At 41.4% G+C, this 15707-nt stretch overlaps 1 protein-coding gene across 2 annotated transcripts in view; it reads left to right on the forward strand.

Annotated features, from left to right (window-relative positions):
• Positions 1 to 12201: 12201 nt before the first annotated feature.
• BTAF1 (B-TFIID TATA-box binding protein associated factor 1) overlaps positions 12202 to 15707 on the forward strand; it is a 58477-nt gene continuing 54971 nt past the window's right edge. For both annotated transcript variants that reach the window (XR_011142145.1, XM_068950017.1), the window contains exon 1: positions 12202 to 12585. Coding sequence is in view for 1 of the 2 variants with exons in the window: in XM_068950017.1 (XP_068806118.1) it covers positions 12572 to 12585 (14 nt within the window). In the remaining variant the exon portion in view is untranslated. The remainder of the gene's footprint in view (positions 12586 to 15707) is intronic.

A 15707-nucleotide genomic window follows, 5' to 3' on the forward strand; every position in this document is an offset into this window, starting at 1 on the left:
ATTCATGTATTGGAACAGCCTCCCCTGGACTACCACTTCACTGGATCTCCAGAAAGAAGTGCAACAAACAGTGACTAAATTCATGCCAGCAGCTGCCTCCCACTGCATATAAACAAATCTTAGTTCATAGGACAGAAAACAGTATTAATACAATACCCAGGTAAATGTAAATCAAATGCTACAATTTTAATAATTAATTTTATCTTTTAAATAAATTAATACATTTTTAAAAGCACATCATAGTGAATAAGGATAAAGCTAGACCATGGCATTAAAATTAACAATTAAAATGAGTGTTTCGGGACTGGATGTGCAAGGCATTATGCAGTTAAGAAACTGCTTGAAAAGCAGCACAGCTGGAAAGCAAAAAGCAAGCGGGTGTAAGTATGCATTAGCAACTGTAATAGTAAGAGTTCATAGCCAGAACACACAGACATTTTTTGGCATTTAATTAGCAGCGTGAAAGCCGGATTTCTGAATTTGTGGCTCTGTGGCTACTAAATAGCACTAGAGTTTCAAAAGTGTGGAACATCTAGCAACTCCTGTTAATTTGTATCACATGCAAAAAGTTCCAGGAATCAAAGGAGTCTGCGAATATAAATTCCAAGTGCAAATGCTTCATTGCCTTTGTAACTCAGAGAACCGCTTTGGCTTTGTTCATTGTGCGAAGTCAATAGTTCTCTCTCTTTCACTGCAGCTAGTCAATTTTATTTCCCACTAAGTCTGTATGAGAATGCTGCAGCCTCATTCATGTGGTCTTAGGAATACAACTCTCTAAATATAAACCAGTTTTGGAACTGAGCGCTAAATGTTAAGAAAGAGTAACATTGCTTCCCTTGCTTGCTCTTTTTTAAATGATGAGGGACACACTAAGAATCATTTATGTATGCTTTATTTGGTGGCAAGGAAGATCTGCAACTTGGGCTCCTATATTGTTACGTTCTTCAAAACAAAACAAAAGAACTGGCTGATATTCTCCAGCAGAGAGCTAAGAATTAGGGACTGACACACTACAAATGTCTTTGTTTTGTTTTTAGACTATGTAAACAGTATTTATAAAGTGAATAAAGAGCAAAAAATTGTGAAAGTTTAAATCCGAATAATGGTTTTAGGCTTTTATATTTTTGGTTTTAGGTTTGAATTATGTTTTTAGAATTGAAGTGACCCTACAATCAAGCCTTCGTTATCTCGATCTGGGGTGCTAGGATGCTCTGGGTAACTGAAAAACTGATGTACTGGAAGGCTCAGTGCAAACAGAATGTAGCATTTCCATGTGGAATTGGGATGGGTCTAGCTAGGCTCATTATTTCTAGAACAGTGGTAGACGTTATCAGTTCTGGCTCAGTTCTTGCAGGGCAGTTTGAGGGTTGCCATGCTCCTCTAGTTTTTAAGAGCCTGTAAGCTCTATTGCAGTGAGGAATAATTGCAAAGAGCCATCTCAAGCCTAAAGCCAAATAAGCTTTATCAAGCTCCATTAATGTTACTAAATTAAATGCGTCTGGAACTGCTCCCAGGTGCTTAAGCCAGTTGACATGGAATGACCTACCTCTCTGTTTGTTAGTTTATAGCCAGAAGAAGGCAGCTGCCATTTGGGGATGTTCCCTGGCACATTTGTTATCTCCTGAAGTATGCTGAGAGTTGTTGGGGAGAGTGTTAGCAGCACAGACCAAAGCCTTTCAGCAGTTTGCTAGTACTGACGATTATATTCCATTGCCTGGGAATACTCCATGATTAGCAACAGAGCCAAGACTTCCTGATGAATGGAGTTTTTAGATGGCTCCTAATGTAGCCACCACCTCTGCAACTACTTCCTAGCGCTCTGAATGGAGTTCAGCACCAGAACCGCACGTAAGCGTAGCGCTGCTATCTCTGAGAAAGCCTCCTAGATCACAGACATGAGGTGCACAGCCAGTCATCTACCACAGGTTGCCTTCAGTCACATACTAATTACCTTAGCTGGGATCGGACTTACCCTACATGACATGAAAAGGATGCGCTAGGTACTCCTGATTTTGGAAATTTATGCACAGAGATACCTGAAGTGGCTGTTCTTGGAGGCAGCTCTGACAGGGCATTAATTTCTGCCTCATGCCACTCACGCTGTGCTGCTTTCACACCTAAGATGGTAGCAGCATAGTCATAATTACTGTTCCTAAGCTGAGTCTAAAACATCTGGATCTGCAACAATAGCACTGCCAATAAAGATCATCTGCAAAGATCATCTGTTCATGGGTAATGAATAGTTGCCTGCAGTGGTCTTCTTCAAACTAAGAGCCACTGCTTTAAGAAGAATAGAAAAAGTAACTCATTTAACTAATCCTCCTTCAGCAGAATGCCAGGTATTCTTGTTTAGAATTTACTACTTGTTAGATGATGTCATGTAGCAAGTAAAACATACTTGTTGAGCAGTTTGTAATTTTTGATCTCTAGACTCTAGCTGGTGCAAATACTTCATTTAATATTTTTGTCTCTAAAATGAATTGGTTAGACATATTACAATTTTTTTTGTAGTTATACCATTATACGTGATATTTCTTATTCCAGTCCATTTTCCCTTAAACGAAGTCATGAGGCCTAGGATACCTCTGCCAACCCTAATACTGCAGGATGTTCTGTAGAAGGCAGCACACAGGATCCTGAGTGGCTCCCTCTGGAGCCAAAAAGCGTCTAGCAAGTGCTTATTATTTTAGTATACATGTGGAGACATAATGGGCATTTCTGCATCTTCAGTATAGTTAATCGGCAATTCTGCTAATCACTCTCAGCACACTGAAAGTTGACTGTATCTTTAATAATATTCTGAGAAGCCAGGCTATTTCTGGCTAATTGATAATCACCAGATGATGTCTTTGCCACACAAGTTTGGAAATGATTATCCCAGCAGTTAACTAACTACGAATGAATTATTAGCCTATGGTAGTTCCACCAAGTGAGCAGAAACCGAAATTTATATTAAATATAATCATGTTTATATTGAGAAATATAATGCTCAGATAAACAAGAATCGAACACTGGTTACGCTACCCTTTCAAGATGAGCCATAGGATGGCAATGACATTAAGATATATGCCTATAACCCAAGCTTTGAAAGGCAGCATGATATGAGGGTAGAGTAGAGCACTCTGGAGACCAATGCTATAGATGCAAACAGTCAGACGGCATAACTCCTGTTATTTGACAAAATAAACATCAGTTTCATAACCGTGTTTGATACCTCCTTTCAAGCAAAATTAGTAGGTATGATGTTTTCCACAAATGGCTTTGAGAGGACTATATGAAAATAGCCAAAGGTGTCTTTGTGTGTATATATTTTTAGAATACAATATAAGGCTTTTCCCCGCTGTTGATCCTAATAGAATTAGGCAGAGGTAAGCCCACATAATACATCAAAAACCGTTAGTGACATTTATCTCAAATTCTTTCCACAGCTGAGTCATCATTGCATATTAGCATCTGTAGTAGTCAATTCCTAATGGATCCGCATGGTGGGAAATGAAACTACATGAAATAAAAAGCTTTTTTTTTCTTTTACCGAGTACTGTATTACTGTGGCACTTACCAAAATAAATATCACTTTCTCTCCCATATCTTTCACAGTTTTACAAAAATGTCATAAAATACTGCTGGCCTCTTTTATATATGTTCTCAGCAAACCTAGAAATGCCTGTTATACTATGGCCTTGTAAAAAGCAAGACTTTGGTGGACAAAGTTGGTTTCCCGCTGCACTGAATGTGAAATCTTGAAGAAAAATAGATACAGAAAACCTAGAGGTCGCATACAATGATTGGAAGGAGATGTACGAGTTTCAATATATATATAACTCTTGCAAAGTTTCCTTTTCTGTTACTATCTTGCAGTGGTCGTGTAATTGGAGGCCTGGTTTTTAATTATACTGAATTACGAAAGGTTCAGGTGGTTCCTGGAAAGTGCTGAGAGAGTAAATTCAGACAAGACCCATGCAGAAGGCTGACTCACAAGAAGGGCTCAGCAAAGAAGGAAAGAGAGAGGTTCGGCTCCAGAACAAAACTAGAACATAAGGAAGTGACTGAGTTTATACATAGATCTCTGCATTAAACGTACAGCTAATTGTGTGGGAAGAATAAATAGTTACCTAAAACAGGGCTAGAAAGATTTCTGTATGCGACTTTTTTTCTCAGCTGGGGTAAAAGACTTTCTGTAACTAGAAGCCCCATTTTTTAATGCTCATTTGCATCTAAAATAGTTGCTAGCAAGCTGCAGGCTTTTTTCTTGTGCAAAAGTGATCAGTGATGTGATACGATTCAAATTTGGGGTGTTCCACTACAACCACCGTGTCAGAGCGCGCTGTTAAAGGGCCAGAGCACTAGCTTCCAAAAATGATTCTTTTAAGATGTGTGACACCAGGCGTGCAGATGTATATACACACCCCAAAACCATTAGTGATTTTGAATCTGCTCAGTCCTGTGGAAAGAAGGAATGTAACCCCCACCTGGGGTTCGACAAGGGCCTATGGACCCGGTTGTGAACAGCAGCTTATTTAAGATGCATGTGCCTGCAAAGAGCAATAATTCCATGCTGATATCAACCACTAACGTGTCCTTCCTCTCCAAAGAGGCTCTTATTCACTTCAGTTGTCAGTGCACAGCAAAAAGCAAACCTGCAGATCCCTTTCTTATGGGATCAATCAGGAAAAACAGGTGACAGAAATTTAACCGTGTGAGGAAGCAACCTTGCTGCAGGCCACGGTATCCCTCTTTCTCCTGAGGTGAAAGGAGACAACGGAGACGGGAAGGACAGAAAAGGCACGTGAAAAGAGAAAAAAATGAAGAGAGGGAAAATGAGTGTCGGGGGAAAGAGTTATCAGTATGAGGGTAGAAACGGGCAGATGGTGCATGCGGAAAAAGCTGCTGGAAGACTGCTGGCTGAAAGGGAGAAAAGAGAGCGCGTGCTGGAGGAAGAGTTCCTAGTAACATCTTATCTGGGTCTCATAACCTGCGCCTGTGGCTCTGCGTAAGTACCATGCTGATGTAAGTAACAGTTATCAAAAGAATACAGGAGCACTCTGACCTCTATCCTGCAGCAAAGTCATGTGGGAACTTAACAGTAATTAAGGCTTCCCCTTGAGCTCTAAATCTAGTCTATGCGTAGCATAGCACTATAATGTTGCTATTATTAGACCCACAACATCAAACTTGCAGTTATGAATTACTAAAACAGAGCGTAATATACGCACGTGAAGTAACTACTTTCACGAGGACAGCAGGCAAGCCAGTACAGACTCATTCTGTAAGCAGGAACCATTTTCTTCTTTTGCAAGGAATGTTCAAGATTAAATGTTCCACAAAGGAAGATGAAAGATCCCCCAAGATAAAAATACTTAAAAGTTGACACAGATGAAGATGATTCTCATGCAGCTCTTCAAATGACCCCTTCAACATAAACACAGAGGAGCTTTTACTTTGAAAATAATGCTACCAAGCAAAAGTTTGTAAAGCAAAATTAACCCTTCTCTTTAAGAGATGAGAGTACAAGCTGTTATTGATATCTGTGAATCAAATCTCAGTGCGTTTCTGGAGGTTTTTCAGATGTTCAGGAATGCACATAGGAAAGAGAAGAAAAAACACAAACTGGTGTAGCAAAGTGAACGCTACAGCTGATTCATCCTTGTCCGTAGATCCCGGAGGCAAAAGAGGCACAGCACCACGTTCTCCACCGTATCTGCATCATGGAGGAGCTATTTAACAGCAAAGGTAAATTCTGATTTTCAAAAGTTACATACTGTAAGTTTTTAATAGGCCTAAAACATATTCTGAGAAACAGTAGTGCTTATAACGTGCAGTGCTTACAAATTAAAAGAAAAACATACATTGATTTCTATCATTGAATACGATGGTTTCAATACAGTAGAGAGCAAAGGATATGTTCTCACAACTTGTTTTTAAATCTAATTTGAGCTCGGTAATTATAGTAGAACTTGTGATGAAGGCCAGAGATAAGCCTTCTTTTCTATCTTTATAAAGCAACAGCTTTTGGAAAGAGCTGGACTAGATGTGAAACTTCTGGCCCTGTTTACTCAGCACTCTAGTGTGTTTCCACATCCTTACGTCCCTGATGACAGGGGTGCTTTTCTATTGATGCTGTTTGTATTCAGTTTGTGCACGCTGGTATTACACACACTAGTCTTTTTACTGCACAGGGTAACGTCCCTCTTGCCTTAGCTCATGACAAGAGAACAATTCGACTATTGCAATTAAATAAAGAAAAAACTTTATAGGCACACAAGTTTAAATAATATAAGAACTTAATAAAAAATCTTTCTGGTATAAACAGAAATAAATAAAACAAAAATATCTTTCTAGTATCATTTGTTCCTACTCAAGTTATTTTCATATAGTATTTTTCCATAGGCCTACGTAGGGCTCATAAATCTACACCTGTAGATCTACAGAAAGAGTCTGACCTCATTATTTCCATTCTCTTTGCTTCTCACTGTGGCTCATTTTTGCCCGTTACCTTGATCCAAAAAAAACGCTACGATAACTAAGAGGAGTTTTTCTCCCCTTCTTTTTTTTTTCCCCCTCTGTGTAAATGAAATACTACATTCATTTTTATATATGCATATGTAAGTATATATAAATGTGTATGTGTATAGAAGTGTATATACAAATGTAATCAATTTATACAAACATATATATAAGTGTATATATAAACTTCTATATACAAATGGTGCTCTCTCCTACATGTCAGTGAGAGATGTGGTATAAAGGTACGGTTATCCACGTTACTTACTGTTGTCAACCTCAGAATACTTCAGAGTTCATAAGCCACACTTAGTGAATGTACATATACTTTAGTCACCTTCTTGACACACAAAAAGTGTGCAGTTATTAATAACATTATTCAGAAAGAATACCTCAGAAAGAGGTAAAAGGAGTAAAAGCTTTTTTGGAAAAGAGAAGAACTGCACGAAATGGATAATTTACACCATTTCCTAAGAACTGCAGGAACAGTAAACTACCCAAACCTAAGACCTATGTCCTAAGAATAAGAGTGATGTAAAAGATACGTCTGCATCTAATATAAAATAAGAAGGAAAGTAGAGCTGTGTTGAAAAATAAAAAGTTTGATATCATGGAACTAAATACTGGAGAAATAACAGACCATGGTGACCAAAAACATGGTTATGATCAATAGTACAGAATATCGTTTTATATATAAATGCAAATAGGTATATTTGTTTTTATATATGTATCCATGTCTAAAACAGGAGTCCTGAAAGATAGAATGGGTAAGAAGAAAGTCTGACAATGAGAAAGGGCTGTAATATAATAGATCCCTGGGAACAGAAGATCACAGAAGAGTAGCATAAGTTTTTTTCTCTCTATTTTGCTGTACCATGAGCCTCTTATTCAGGAAAATTATATTGAACGTGCCATGTTAACTGAGATCAGAGGTAATGAGATTTAACGAAACGATAATAACAATTTTGGTGACGTTTAGAACCTTTCAGATGTTGGTGATTTTAAACCCACTGACTCTTGAATTAGAGCGCCCCATGATATTGAGAAATTGGAGCCCATGAAACTTATTTCACAAACGTTACTAATCTGTGTTGTGGGTGGCAAGGACTTCTCCCTAATTTGTCTCTCAGAATACTGTATTTCACTGATATCTCTTCAGTTGCTTTTTGGACTACGAGAGCTATCAGTCAGCAGTCAGTCCCCGCTATGATACCATTGCTTATGGTGAAGAACTTAAAAGGAAGACCACATAAAAGTCGCCCCTTTTAAAGGAGGTTTTTGAGAAAGTTACGAAGCTCATCAAAAATGTCCCTAGGGTAACAATAACACAATTTAATCCCTGGCAGTTGGTATGGAAACTCATGAAGCTTAAGTGATCAAAAATAAGTAAACTGTTAAATAAAAAATAAGCAAAATAGCAAGGAAAGTATTAATTAGGTAACAAGAGACAAGAGATTACTCAAGAAAAATAATTATCCTTCAGCAATCAGAAATCCAATTTTTATGACACCAGTAAAAAGGGGTCTAAACTTCAGCAGCTAAAATGTAAAATAAAAAATAGGAAGATTAAGGAATACTTGAAAAGCAAATAGTTAAGTGTATGAAAATAAACAAGAATGTTAAAGTATGTCCGAATAGCTCACAATATAATTGGTTAGTTTGCAGACCTCAGAACAGAAGGCATAATTAAGAAACAGCATGGTGCAGAGAAACCGAACAATTTGCCTGCATCAGCCTATAATGAAGAAATTTATCTCAGAACAATTTTTTCCAGATAGTAAAGACAAAATAATGCCAGTGATAAAGATACCAGCAGAGGAGATGTTTGAACAATCTGCTAAGCAGGGACAGTCTTCTAAGACTATCTTCTATTCAGACAAGATTTCCAAAGGATTTTAAAATTAAATAATAGAGCCACTAAAATATATGGAAGGTGTTATGAAAATCATCTTAATACTAGACTGGTGGTATAAAATGTTACACCTACTGTTAAAGAGAGGTTGGCACGATCCTGTGTGATACAAACCTACGAACTTTCAGGACAAGAAAAACTAACCGGAAAACTAAAATTAGAAGACTAGAACACATAGAAGATTGTGATATATCAGATCTAATCAGGATGAACTCTATTAGAAAGCTCTGCCTCTGTTATCTATTATTTGCACAACCGTAGCATTTGAAGGCTGCACCATTTTTTCTTAGGCTCTGTAGGCATACATAACAAAGTTTCAGCTGCTATGAATCTGCAGACTAAGTAAATAAGAGTTCATAGGTGGACACAGTCGACAAGAGGAGGAACTTAAAAATAATTCAGATCACTGCAAGAAGTAATGATCATAATATACCAACTGATTAAAATTTTTATTTAATTTAGGAACGGGTTTGAGAAAGCATACTGGCACACAGCAGACTTGCAGAGGGGATCCTTTTAATGCATGCAAAAAGAAATGAGAGAAAATGTGTAGATACACCTTGAAAATGGGTCAAAAGAAAACAAATGTGCAAAAATGAATGACTTACGCGCTCATCTGTTGACCTGCTCCATAAAGAAGCAGTTTTCCTAGGGTATAGGAAAAGGATTGAGCAGAAGACATAGGTGAACAATTAAGTAAGGATCTGCTCTACATAAATGTCACATCAAAACACAAAAATATATGGTGTGAAACTTAAATGAATTGTGCTTCAGTCCAGAACGCCTGCTATTAAGTAAGTAACAGGTCATCCTTTCTGTCCTTTGCAGATTGCTTAGCTTGAACTGCAGTTTATCATCATTTCCGCCAGTAGTCTGTCCATAAGACCCGCCATCAATATTTTCACTGCGCTTATTTTTTTAATCAGACAATGTAAGCACTGTAGACTTGTTCAAAACAAATTTTATTTCATGCTTGATGGGCACTCTGCCTTGACTGCTGTTAAAACGACGTCCAACATGTTTTCAAGGAACCTAAGAAGAGTGAGGATGTCAGAATTACATGGGTACTGGAAACAGCACCTGAGGGTCATTTCAATAACACCCGCGGCAGGAGAGAAAGGCTGCTGATTCCTGGCTAAACAAACAAGCAAATATTATCAGGGATGTTTGCTGTATATCCCTGTCAACAGCAACTAACATGCAAGAACAATTTATTTACCCTCAGCCTGCTACTCGCTGCTCCCAGCCCTAAATCCCTGCTGCTCCTCCCCATCATGTGGCCAAACCGCAAGCACCCCATCATGTGCTAAAATGTACACACGTGGGACAGGCATGTATGCCATGCACACCTTGGATTATGGGTTAGAAACTACTTTCACACTCCAAACTCTGGGTGCGCCTGCAACACATCATGAGAGACATCTTAGTTATGGGTTCAGAGAGGCGTACTTCTTGGTCATATGATAGCAGAGAAGGTGTGGGTAGTTTTGGAGTGCTTCAGTAAGAGGCTCTTGGCCTCCAACTAAACCCACTGTAGTTCTTGTAATACTGTGTTAGAGGGTTGCAAGAAAGGATTGTGTTGGTGATGGACTGGACATTTTAAAATTTTAAATTTGCCCACTAACTCCATTGAGCAGTACCAAGTCTGCAAAGTACAGTCACTGACTTTAATGCTGTTATGTGTTATTATATGCATTTATTGTTTGTGGTTCTGATTTTGTGGTGAAAAAGCAGAAGGGGTATAGCATACTATAGTGGTTTTCAAGCTGCAGAACATATGGGAGAGGAATGGGTACCTCAGGATAATGTCAAACAACCCAACTGTGGGTGAAGGACAGCGGCTGACAGCATTAGCAAGTGTTGTTTGTAATCCATGGATCTCCAGTTACTGATCTGGGTGAGCAGGAGGGTGTTTTGTAAGAGTTAAATGGTGTCAACAGCTATTCCCTGAAGGTAGTTAATAGATGAAAGCCATGACAGGGAGGAGAAAATGCATTATCTGGGCCTATGAGACTAGTACTGTGCCAAAAGCTGTTTTTACCACAGAAACTGAAGTCTGTGGTTTGCTCTGGCCACATTCTGTGGTGTGGAAGCCTTGGGCTGACTCATACTGATGGCGTTCAGTGCTTCTGAAGTTGCTGCTTTAACACCGGCTCACACAGCTAGCCACAACGGAGCCTCCCACCAAAGGACAGGAGAGGGAGAAGAGAGGAAAGGCATCCTGCTTCCCTGTGTTTATACACACGTGGAGGCAGGCCCTTTTAGAAGATTAAAATATAGGCTTTCTTCCATTTTGAATTCTAGCAAATTAATTTCAGATTGTTGCTACAAGCTGGACTAATGTGCGTATACAAACAGATAGAGGGTATTAGGTACCAGTGTGCCTTGATTATAAAAGTATTAAAGGATGGTGAATGTGTAGATGGAATTAGTAGGTATATGTGGAATATGCATGTGTTGGTGGGGGTGAACGTATATATGCAGAATTAACTACTAGAGGTGAAGGCAAATTGTTTGTGTTGAGTGAGCACCATGCAGCAGACAAGCTGGGAGAGACCGGAATATCTGTAGAATAATTGGGTATTAAATTAACAACTGTGAATGCACCACAGTGGGCTTTGGATGGAAGTATATTATCATACCATATTATGTAAATTCATGTACTTATGCAAGTCTATGCCTATTGCAAAACAAAATTGTTTTTTCTTCTTACCACGTGAAAGGTTCTATATATCAGCTAAATTTACATCCCTGTCTGTGATCATTAATTTAAATGATTAGTCAAATACTCTTCTTTTAATTAATATCTTCATTTGTATTTCTCCGGGTCTGATTGAAGCTGACAGCCTGCACTGGAAAGTTTGGTATTCCCCCCCGAGCCTTCCAGGAAACTCTGCCAATCTGTGCAGAGTGCACGATAGGTGGAAGAGACTGCTGTGTGGGGCTTTCGGTGACCTTTAAGTCCAGTTCAGCTTAAAACGCTGCTTGAAGAGCTCAGGCGGGCTGGGGGAAAGTGCCGGCTGTATCAGCGAAGAAGGAAGCGGCAGAAAGTGGAAGGAAACGCTGCCGCTTACTGAGGCAGCTGCGAAGGGGCTGCGCCGAGCTGCGGAGGCAGCAGCGCAGCTGCCCCTCACTCGTTTGGGGGCGGCGCCGTTACCACCCGGCCGCAGGCTGCCGCGGCTGCCCGCGGCGCGGGCTCCTGGGGTCGCTCCCGGTCCCTCACAGGAGCGCGGGGCGGCGGGCAGGGAGACGGCAGGCGGCGGAAGCGGGCGCCGCCGCCGCTCCCAACGGCCTCTTCCTCACAGGAGCGCGAGGCGCCCCCTGCCCTCCCCGGCCAGGCCGCCAGCCCCGCGCGGAGCACGCCGGGAGATGTAGTCTCCGCGGGGCCGAGCGGCCTCGCCGCCTGCGCCACAGCGCGGGGCGAAGGCCGAGAGACAGCTCACCTCGCCCATGGGGGGAGAGTAGAGTTCACGCCGGCCCCAGGCTTCCTCTCCCGCCAGACTAGCGGACGGAAAGCTTCACCCACGCGTGGAACTATAACAAAAAGCGAATAGCTCACACTCGCGGGCCTCTCTCCCCGTTCGGGGAAGAAGAGTGGGATGCTCTCCTGTGTAATCTTCCCTCCCCCCGCGTGCAAGTGGTACAGCCCGCCGGAGGCCAGCGGGCCCCCACCCCAGCCGGCTCGGCAGGCTCCATGGCAGATCCTGCTCAGTCCGGGTGCTCTATGCGCCCTCCCTCCCAGCTCTTAGAAGCGCTCTTTCTATTGGCTGCGGCTGGGCGCTCTTACCAATCAGGAAGCGGTTATCATGGAGGAAGGGAATAAATACAAGATGGCTGCTCATATAAAACCAGGCATTGGGCTTCGCCCCGGCTATGGGGGAATAGAGGCTTTAACCCGCGCTCGGAGGGCTGCGCACCGCTGCCGGCCGCGCCGCTGCCGCCCCCGCGGGGGGAGCCAGACCCTGACCGTTGCCGCTCCCAGCTGCGCTCAGCCGCTCCCTGCGGATCGCCGGCGGGGCCGAGGCCGGGTGCGGCGCCCGAGAGGCCCGAGCTAGGCCCTGCGCTCCCCTCCCCAGGAGAGCGGCGCCGGCCCCCGCTGCTGCCCCGCCGCTCGCCTCCCGCGAGGCGAGGCTCGGCTCGGCCCGGCTCCGCGCGGCCATGGCCGTCTCCAGGTCGGTAGGAGCGGGGAAGGGCGGGGGAAGGAGGGCCGGCAGCGGCGGCCGGGGGGCCCCGGCCCTGCGGGTGGCCTCGCTGTGGTGGGGGCGGGGGGGGGGGGGAAGCGGGAGGTGCCCGGGGTCCCGCTCGCCTCGCCGGGGCCTCGCCGCTCCCGGGCGGCCTGGGCCGCCCCGAGGGGGCTCGGGGGCGGCTCGCGCTCCGGAGCCCGCGTTTGGCTCCCGGCCGCGGGTAACTGCTGTGCCCGGCGCACGGGGAGACCCCCTTCCCTTCCCCCCGGGCTCGGCCTGGCCCTGCCTGGGGCTTCGCAGGCTCCCTCTTGCTTTCGGCGTCTTAGTCCTGTTGGCCGTTCCTCGGTCAAGATAAACCGCCAGGAATCGGGGCTAATGATGCCAAGCCCCCCAAATTGGCGAGTAACCCTGTTGCTTTTCAGAGCCGTTACTTGCAAAGTAACAGAAATAAAGCGGGCTTTCATGGAGAAAAGCGCTTGGTGTGTTCTGGCTCTGCCTCAAGATGTTGGCTAGTATCTGCTTACACACATGTGCGGTAGGGTGTGCCAGGGTTTAAAGTATTCGCTGATATAGAGGCATAGCATAATAGAGCTGTTTTACAAAAACACTGAGTTTGAATTCTTGTCATCCCTTTTTGTGAAAGGGGCATGTTAAGCTTCCAAACAGAGTAGTTTAAACTATAAATCCAAATTAACCTTGTGATAGATTAGCCTCAAGTCACGTGTTGGTAGTATCTATACGCTTCTGAAGCGCTGTAACAGAAGTAAATTCTATTCCTGAAGTGTTATATTGAGACTATAGCACAAAAAGTTCACCATTTTTTGTAGCAGAATAAAGAGGCACATAATGAAAAATAAATTATTAATGAAAATTTATGGTAGCAATATACCTTTTAAAATTTCTCGTAGCAGGTGCTTTAGTTCGAGAAGCTTGTAATCTCGTGCAAAATATCCCTGTATCTTATTCTGTACTAGCCTTTTTAATATCAGCTTGTTTATGTGTTGGGGAGTTCTTTCCTAAGCTATCCATAGAAACCTGAAAGCAGTAAGAGATTGCTTTAACAAGACTAACAAGTATATTAAAATACTAGTGTAAGCCATCATGTAAAATATTCTAATAATATTCTAGTGTCATTACATCTGGGGCAATTGGTTAAATTCTTATGCGAAGGTACATGTGGCATGGGGGGCTAACTGGAATATCAAGATATAGCTAAATAGATTGTATTCTGAGGTAGTGTTATATCTACTGTAAAGATCAGTTTCAAATCCAGTTAGCAGTGTTTCTATATTTCTGTAAAGCCACACTGCTTTAGTGGAAAGCACTAGTGCTTTATGCAGAGATGTAGCTACACCTGTTCTGATCTGGTAACTGACATGAAAACAAAGTTCTGTTTTGAACAAAGATCACTCTTAAGCTTCAGTGTGAAGCACAAAAAATTGGTGATATTTTAATTGTCATCTTGTCACATGTGTCACAGTTCTGCCCTTAAAACTGTACGCTAAAGCAATGTGTATCACAAGTTGAACGTAAGATGTGGAGCTTAAATGGAAGTGCCACAATACTTGTGAGTCTTCAGCCTGGTGTGGAATTGATTCAATTCCACATGTAAATCATGTAAAAGTTTTGGAACACTGTAACAGCTTAGTTATTCCTGGAGATCTTCAAACTTTTTATTATTTTCAGAATTGATACGGTATAAATTTGGCCTTAGACACGTTCCTTTAATAGATATCGCAAAACCTGCCTATATCCTTTTGAATTTATGCAGCAACTCTTGACAGATGAACCTTTCAGCTGGTAGACTGAGAATTCTAACATTATACTGTCAGTGTTGCATTTGTGAATAGAAAAAACTTGTCGTCGATAACTTCTGTTTAAGAACATAGAACTTGTAAGGTCACTTTCTTTCAGACTTATCACAGATACTTGTTTTGTGTGCTTATAGACTGCAAAACTGCATTTTTTTTTTGTACAGGGTGTGGTGGTTAGCGTCTCTACTAGTTCCGTTTAGTTGTAGAGATCTGAACTTGTCCTCTGGATAGTTAGTTACCTCTTAGTTTTTTAAAAAACTAACATCTTTCATTGTTTAGTGATTCTAATTATACAGCTGTGGGGAGTGAGGGGGAAGTAAGTAAGTTTATTCAAATTGCTCTTTCTCCAAGGACCATAGTCTTTAAGTGCATACCAACCATAAACTGATATTAACCAAAAACTTCATTAGAGTTGGTTGTATATTGGAACCTCGTTTAAAAACTATTTTTGGAGGTGAGGGAGGTGTGTTTTTACAATGTAAAAACACAGTACGTTTTCAAGTGGCTGATTTCCTAGTTAAGTTTAGTTTCTGCTGTCTGGCAAGTTGAAGCATTTGTTAAAATCATGGTCTGTTCAGAAAAATCTGAACAAATGTAAGAAATGCTTCTAAATCTCCCAGAACTAGATTAGGAGTTTGCAGTTCTGCTATTAATAAGGTCAACTTAATGGCTTCTAATACTTGAATCTGCATAATGTATACATGCTTGTTCTATCAGATTCTGCTGTTTTATAGACAGAAGACCTACTCCTTTGTAACATTTGTGATGATACACTAGCGACTATACCTAAAAGCAGAACAGTAGATACCTCATATCAAAAGATTTTTGTGGAATACATTTTTTCATGTTAATTTCATCTCCTTTTCTCTGCTCTTCATCAAAAAAAAAAACAGATATCATCCTCTCCAAAAATATGTATCAGTGGGTGGGAAGGTTGATTTTCATTCTATGAATGCACATGCTAACTTCCTAGGCACTCTTCTGTCTCCAATCTTAAAATATATGTATATAAAGGAGTATATGTTTACACAGCTAATTTAAAAAATTAAAAAAAAAAAAAAGTTATTCTCAGTGCAACAGAGAAGAAAAGGAAGTGAGAAGTTTTGCTTCAGTTTCATTCCTAAGTGTGCCCACAGTCAAGTGCATGAATGCAATGGCCCATTACTAATCTTTTGGAGATATTTTAGATGGAAAAAATAATAGTACCAATTTACTGAAAATGACAACAATCATAATCTTCTCAGTAATCTCAGAACAATAAGTTTCAGTAGATGATAGTATTGACTGTACCTTTCA

Source organism: Struthio camelus, chromosome 7 (genome assembly GCF_040807025.1).
Source record: "Struthio camelus isolate bStrCam1 chromosome 7, bStrCam1.hap1, whole genome shotgun sequence".
Classification (NCBI taxonomy): domain Eukaryota; kingdom Metazoa; phylum Chordata; class Aves; order Struthioniformes; family Struthionidae; genus Struthio; species Struthio camelus.